We start from the raw sequence: 7,500 nt of genomic DNA on the forward strand, positions 1-7,500 counted from the left end.
TTTAAACCGTCTTAAGGATCATATGTATCTGGTTGTTGTTTATAAAATGTTAACTATTAATATTGCTATTTCATATGTTACGTGGATTTCCATTGGTCAATTGGGCAAAACTTCAAAAACAAAAACACCTACATTTAAAAACAAACAAATATATATGAAAATGTAATTATCCCAGAATTTAGTTCAGCAAGTGACAAGACTTTTTGAAAGGAAAGACATTTTAAAATACTGAAAAGTACAAGAAAAGAGTGAACAAAAAGAAATAATAATCAGAGGGACGGATATGGAACAGCCAAAACTGAGACAAATACTTTTGTAATTTCTTTACAGTAAATACAAAATGTCCAGAGAATTAGCAAAAACGGTCATACACGTAAAAGCCGTGGGAGTTTCAGCCCATGAACGAACAAACAAACAAAGCAATATATCTAACATTGACTGACTGTGTGACGATATCTTCTGCTACTGGTCTGTTTCGACAGTGATATCAAAATCTCGACCTCCTGTCTCGATTTTGATATCACTGTCTCAACAGACCATAGCAGAAGATATCATCACACAGTCCGTCAATATTGGGTAGTATTAATGCCTGTATTGTATGATGAATTGAATTCGATGTTTTAATGTGTATTGGGTTTAAAAGTCCTAATGTAGTATTATAAGACAGTATGCCTGTTGTTAGTTGTTTAATTTGTTGCCCCACAGTCTGTGTTACATCTTCGTTCTGTTTGATATCTGTACGCTTTTATGTGAGTTCTGTTTTTTTGTCAGACTTTTTATGTGTAACTATGTGTCTTTTATTTATCTTACGTGTTTTTTTCATCTTTTTAAAAACAATTTTTCTAGATTATCTTATATAACTATAAGTGGTCATTGTCTATGTAAAATGTTAAATTTTAATGTCTAATGTAAAGCGCCATGAGACTGCCATTTGGCGGTGAACAGCGCTATAAATTAAAAGAATGTTTTATTATTATTATTGTCAGTAAGTACTGGTGTCACATGACTGATGTGAACCAGTTGATTGGCTAATGGCGATGCGCTAAAACTGTTAGCGCACTCTTGGAGTGCGCTAACTTTTCCACAGAGCGTATTCTTGCGCCCTTTGCCTAAGCAAGACTGTGCTCTCATCCTCAGAATTAATTAATGACATGTAGCTTATATTCTCCACAATACCAAATGACCATAAATTCCCTGCTTCTCAATTAAAGCAGAAGTGGTTTTTTTTCTGACAGATTGCATGTGCCTGTGCCAGTGCCAGTGATCTAAAAAAATAGAAGCCGCTGTGTTTCATCTAATTTTCGCCGACTTGCATAGATTCTTCTCATATGCCGTGTTAGTGGCATGTAGCTTATCATCCACATTACCAAATGATGAGTTAGTATACAATTCCCAGCGGCTAACAGAAAACACAAGTGTTATTCCGATAACGTACCAGCTAGACCAGTTTGGAAGACTGACTCGATCGACTCTGTAGCAGACAACACAGAAATACGACTACGTCAGTTCAGTAAATGAATGGTCTCAGAATTATTATTTCAAAGCAAGAACAATCGTAATCGAAAACGTGTAAGGTTCAGAACGTTCTTACCATATATAAGATTTATTAGCAGCCTGCCTCATGCGTACAGACTCAGTGCAGACTGCAGTCGTTCCATTGCCCAGGTTGGCAGGTAGCCTAGCAGACGACATTAACCCCGCTCAGCAAATTAACATGTTGGGCAAATGTGAACGAAAAAACGATGGGGATATAACACGTGTAGGGTTCAGAGCATTCTTACCGTTCATATTTAGTATCAGACTCCCCGATGAGTGAAGATAGAACACGAGAAATATGCCACATTTGTTTTGAAAATGTGCGAACCGTCGAGTCCCGCTTTGAGTCAATTCAAGGGGAGTCACTCCGCATAGTCAATCCGTCGAAGCTCGACTGGAGGTTTCGAATCGCAAATAATGAAGAGCCTTTCTCCGAGTTCAAATGAGGTCTCTCTGAAAGATCATCACTGTTCAGATTAACGCTACACTGGAATTTACCAACAGAAATTAAAATGCGTGTGACGAAAGCACTACACACTTGAGACACCCCACACAAAAGTAGATCTTTACTGTGCACGACCTGACCACACAGTTATGCCTATTCAAATGCGCATTGCAAAATGTGCGTTTGGAATCTTCTTTTTTCTATGGCGGTACTGACAATATCGTTATTGAAACAATCCCAGTGCACTAAGGGATTTATAGAGCAAATCTCGAAAATAATTATTGAACTCAGCGCTATGCGCTTCGTTCAATAATGAATTTTCTCGATTTGCTCTATAAATCCCTTAGTGCACTGGGATGTCTCAATAACTTAAATTATTATCTCTGTCTATCTCTGTCTCTCTCTGTCTCTCTCTCTGTCTTTCTGTCTTTCTGTTTCTCTCTGTCTCTCTCTGTCTTCCTCTCTCTCTCTCTCTCTCTCTCTCTCTGTCTCGCTCAATCACTCTCGCTCTGTGTGTGTATGTCTCTCTCCCTCCATCTCTCTCTGTCTCTCTCTGTCTTTCGCTGTGTCTCTCTCGCTCTCTCTCTCGCTCTCTCACTCGCTGTCTCTCTCTCTCTCTCTATCTCTCTCTTCACTCTCTCGCTCTCTCTCTCGCTCTCTCTCTTTCTCTCTCTCTCTCTTCTCTCTCGCTCACTCTCTCTCTGTGTGTCTCTCTCTCTCTCTGTCTCTCTCTGTGTGTCTCTCTGTCTCTGTCTCCGTCTCTGTCTCTGTCTCTCTCTGTCTCTCTCTCGCTCTGTGTGTGTATGTCTCTTTCCTTCCCTCTCTCACTCTGTCTCTGTCTGTCTGTCTCTCTCTCTGTCTGTCTGTCTCTCTCTCTCTCTCTATTTCTGTCTCTCTCGCTCTCTCTCGCGCTCTCTCTGTCTTTCTCTCGCGCTCTCTCTCTCTCTTTCTCTCCCTCTTTCTCTCTCTTGCTCTTTCTCTCTCTCTCTCTCTCTCTCTCTCTCTCTCTCTCTCTCTCTCTCTCTCTCTCTTTCGCTCCCTCTCTCCTTCTCTCCATCAACAATTTAATTTCAACAACAAAGGTACCTTTTAATTAGTTACCGACTGAACACAGAAGTGCTATACCGTTATTTCTCATGCTTGAGATAATAACGTTAATTTGATTTGAATTGATTTGATTTGTCTTTATTTTGGATTCGGTTGCTCATCGTTTTGTGTCGTTCGCAGCGACGAAGACTGCTGTGAGTTCCCGAGACAAGAGGTTGTTGCTTGGAGGTAATGGCGGACTGCTGGGTGGCGGCCTTGGTAACCTTGGCAACGTCCTTGGTAACACTGTTGACAGCGTGGCTGACCTTGGTGAGTAGTTTTTGTTGTTGTTGTTCTTCTTATTATCATTGTTGTTAGTTTCTCTGTTAAACATATTACCGAGAGAAAATGAAAGTGGTAGAATGGCAAGAGTACGTGCCTCTCACGCTGACGCGTTTTTACAGCCCGCTATAAGACGGGGTGTTAAGGTTTGCCAGAAGTGTAACAGAATGACGTATGACTCAATAGTTGATTTCTATAAGGCCAAATAAAATATATATATTGGTTTAGGGTAACATTTATTTTTCATTTCTCAAAAAGAACAAAACTTTCTGCACATTTTGCTAACCATACCGAGACTAAGGTAACTAACCTCCTTTAAAATCGACAAAATAAAATTTTAAAAAATAAAAAATAAAAAAGCCGACCAACCGACTATCTTTTTTGGTCACGTTACCCTAAACCAGCATATATTTTTGTTTGGCCTAAGACTTCTTGGCAGCAAATGGCCTATTTGGGGGCAGATAGAGTTAGTATGCTATATGGGGGGGGGGGGGGGGGGGAGGGGGGGACACCAGAGAGATATGCAAACAAAGAACGCTTCTATATGTTTGGTGTTACAGTTCTGGCAAGCTGTTGTTGCGGTATTTCAAAATGGGGCTGAGCGTGAAGATTTTTATTGAAAGTCGTTAAATTGGTTTTTGAAGAATATGGTCGGTTTTAAATGAATATCATGGAGTTAAGCGTTTTTGTGTGCGTATTTGCTTTTTGTTGATAATAATAATAATAATGAGAGGGACTGGGTGGCCGAGTGGTAACGCACTTGCGCTCGGAATCGAGAGGTTGCGTGTTCGACCCTGGGTCAGGCCGCTATTTTCTCCCCCATTTCCTAACCTAGGTGGTGGGTTCAAGTGCTAGTCTTTCGGATGAGACGAAAAACCGAGGTCCCTTCGTGTACACTACATTGGGGTGTGCACGTTAAAGATCCCACGATTGACAAAAGGGTCTTTCCTGGCAAAATTGTATAGGCATAGATAAAAATTGTCCACCAAATACCCGTGTGACTTGGAATAACAGGCCGTAAAAAGTACATATTCGCCGTAATGGCTTGAGATTTACTGGCCGATGTGAATGCGTGATGTAGTGTGTAAAAAATTCCATCTCACACGGCAGAAATTAATATGTAAATCGCCGTGAGCTCATGTGAGTAGGGGCGATTAATAAATGTCCATTATTATTATTATTATTATTATTATATAGCGTGAACCACAGTGAACTGTGCTCGCCGCGCTGTACATATTAACTATGATGTATATAATGTATTATAATGTGTGACTTTTGTGTCATACCTACATAACCAAATAAATAACAGACTGAATAAGTAATTGAATACTTAACTGAAAAGCTAAAAAAAAAAAGTAAGTATTTGAATCCGTGATAAGACGAACAAGAAATGTAAATAAATATAGCTATAACTATACATATCAGGCTGTCGAGCTTAAGTCCAGGTAGTCGGCAAGCATAATAATGCTTTTGTCTTGTTTACAGCGAACTATGCTTTGAGTTTAAAGCGCTTCAGTTGTGGGGGGAAAACGCCGGGGGAAGGGGGGGGCGGGTGAGAGGGAGAGAGGCTTGAATTTGTGTGTGTATCGTCATCGTTAAAGAGTGACGTGTATGTATCATCATCGTTACAGCGTGACGTTTGTGTTTCAGTGACGCATTATTCTAATGAGTAATGAAGAAATGATGTGTTACACAAGACAGTGACGTAGATGTTTGTTTTTCAGTTGAGAACCTGCTGGATGTCGTGGCCGACCTTGTGACAGAGTTGGTCAACGTCCTTGCTGAGACTTTGACCGGTGTCACAAGTAACGTTCACTTCTTTTCTTTTTCAAACACACACACACACACAAACACACACACACACACACACACACACACACACACACACACACACACATACATACATACACACACACACACACACATACACACACATACACACACATACACACATACACACACACACACAGACACACACACACACACACACACACACACACACACACACGCCAGCGCTAAATCACACCCAATTAAGAATCTAGTTGGTAGATCATAAATTGTATTTTCTACATGGTGACCCCTCCAGAAATGCAACCCACAAAAATGCTAACAACTTCCATATCTGTTGACCGAACTGATTGATATTTTGTGTACAATAACTTCAGTATAAGGAAATTACAGTCCCCACAGTCAATTGGTTTGACTTGTGTGCACTTTGAAATAAATGTTCCCAATTCCGGGATCGAATCAACAATGCGAGGTTTGACATTGAGCGGTAGCAATACTTACCTGATTTCAACCATCCAAACTTTGACCTTTTGGAGTATCTTAATTTCCGTGTTTGTTTTTCGAAAGAGCACAAAAGTCACAACATTTGACCGAAAAAACCTGCCACCTTGGCCTTGTGGACAGGTTATGCATACGCTGCAGTTCATGTACACATAATATGAAGTAATTCGGTCGTCAGCATTTTTGTTGGTGGCATTATTTGGGGGTCACCCTGTATTTGTCTTGTGTATTGCATAGACAGATATAAACAATTCCCACACAAACGGGAGCGCTTGCAAACTGTGTATTGTATTGTATTGTATTGTATTGTATTGTATTGTATTGTATTGTATTGTATTGTATTGTATTGTATTGGTTGGGATCGTATGGGATTGTACGCTCGAACTGTATTGTATTGGATGAATTTGAATTGAATTGAATTGTTTTGTAATGAATTTTACTGTTTTGTATTGTATTGTACTGTATGACACTGATGACTGCATTAAACAATACCGACACCAACAGGGGCGCTGGCCATGGCGGCAGAACGGTTGGTGGACGCCCTTGACCTTGGTGAGATTGGCCAGGCTGTGTCCATGCTCCTGCAGGATCTCCCTCTGCTCAACGTCAACGCCCTGGTGCAGCTCATCCTCAACCTCGTGGACGACGTGAGTTGGTTTTCATTTTCTGTATATCGAATGTGTTGTTGTTGGTGCCGTGGTGTTACGTCTGTTTAAGTAACTGTAAAAATCCATGTTTCATTCACATTAGAGTGTAGTTCTCTTCTGATCCTTGTGCAGAACGTAGCTGAACATCCCCGGACTGCCGAGTGACCTGGCCGAGCAGTGTGCTCAGTTGTTGTTGTTTTGTGTGTGTGTGTGTGTGTGTGTGTGTGTGTGTGTGTGTGTGTGTGTGTTTGCTGACAGATTGACACGATGTTTTGATATCGCTTTATGCGACTTGTTTTCCCTTTCTTTTATTATGTCTGTTAATTGTTTTCTGTTTTCCTGCGAATCCTAAACACTACTAACCTATACGTTAGACATCGCAAAGAAAGTATGAAACTTTGAATAATCCATAAGTCTTTCAGGCTGATGTTTGTCTTTATTCTTCTTCTTCTTCTTCTGCGTTCCTAGTCATGCACATTCTTCAATCCCGTCTGGAGGGCAGGGTCCGCAGTCTTTATCCGTTGGTGATAATCTTAATCAAATGAGGCTCAGTGCTATTTTAAGATTTAAGAAACAAAGGATGTTGAATGCATTCTGAGAACTCGCTTGGCTTTGTTTCTGATATATTTCGAGGGGGGAAAACCTTATTCTAGCCCAATCCTCACCTAAAGCCTCTTACCCTGAAACGACCGTAGTTTGGCTTGTTCCGCAATCACAGACAGGAACTGCCGAGGAATCAGATAATTATTTAATCACGCCTGCTTATGTCTTTCTCCTACTGCTAGCAGTTGGACATCTCCTGACAGTTATATTTAGTATGTAAGCCATTGTACTTACTTACTTAGGCCCTTTGCCCCCAGCGGAGCATAGGCCATTGTACTTACTTACTTAGGCCATTTGCCCCCAGCGGAGCATAGGCCATTGTACTTACTTACTTAGGCCCTTTGCCCCCAGCGGAGCATAGGCCATTGACGACATTTCTCCATCGCACCCTGCTCTGGGCTGGTTGTGTAAGCCATTGTAGTATTGTCCAATTCAATGAATCAGTCACATGTGAGTAAACTCTCCTCCTGCCCTCACTGCTAACAGTTAGACATCCCAGGACTGGTATATTATGTATGTAAGTAGTTGTACAAATCAATGTATCAACCACAAGTGAGTAAACTCTCCTCCTTCCTTCACTGCTTACTGTTAGACATCCCAGGACTGGTATAT

At 40.9% G+C, this 7,500-nt stretch overlaps 1 protein-coding gene across 1 annotated transcript in view; it reads left to right on the forward strand.

The window, feature by feature from the left end:
- The window catches only part of LOC138946324 (uncharacterized), an 11,329-nt gene that overhangs the window by 634 nt on the left and 3,195 nt on the right, over nt 1-7,500 (forward strand). Inside the window, exons 2-4 of the mRNA XM_070317870.1 lie at nt 3,209-3,337; nt 5,074-5,154; nt 6,143-6,285. Of these exons, the coding sequence (XP_070173971.1) occupies nt 3,209-3,337; nt 5,074-5,154; nt 6,143-6,285 (353 nt within the window). The remainder of the gene's footprint in view (nt 1-3,208; nt 3,338-5,073; nt 5,155-6,142; nt 6,286-7,500) is intronic.

Source organism: Littorina saxatilis, linkage group LG13 (assembly GCF_037325665.1).
Source record: "Littorina saxatilis isolate snail1 linkage group LG13, US_GU_Lsax_2.0, whole genome shotgun sequence".
NCBI lineage: Eukaryota > Metazoa > Mollusca > Gastropoda > Littorinimorpha > Littorinidae > Littorina > Littorina saxatilis.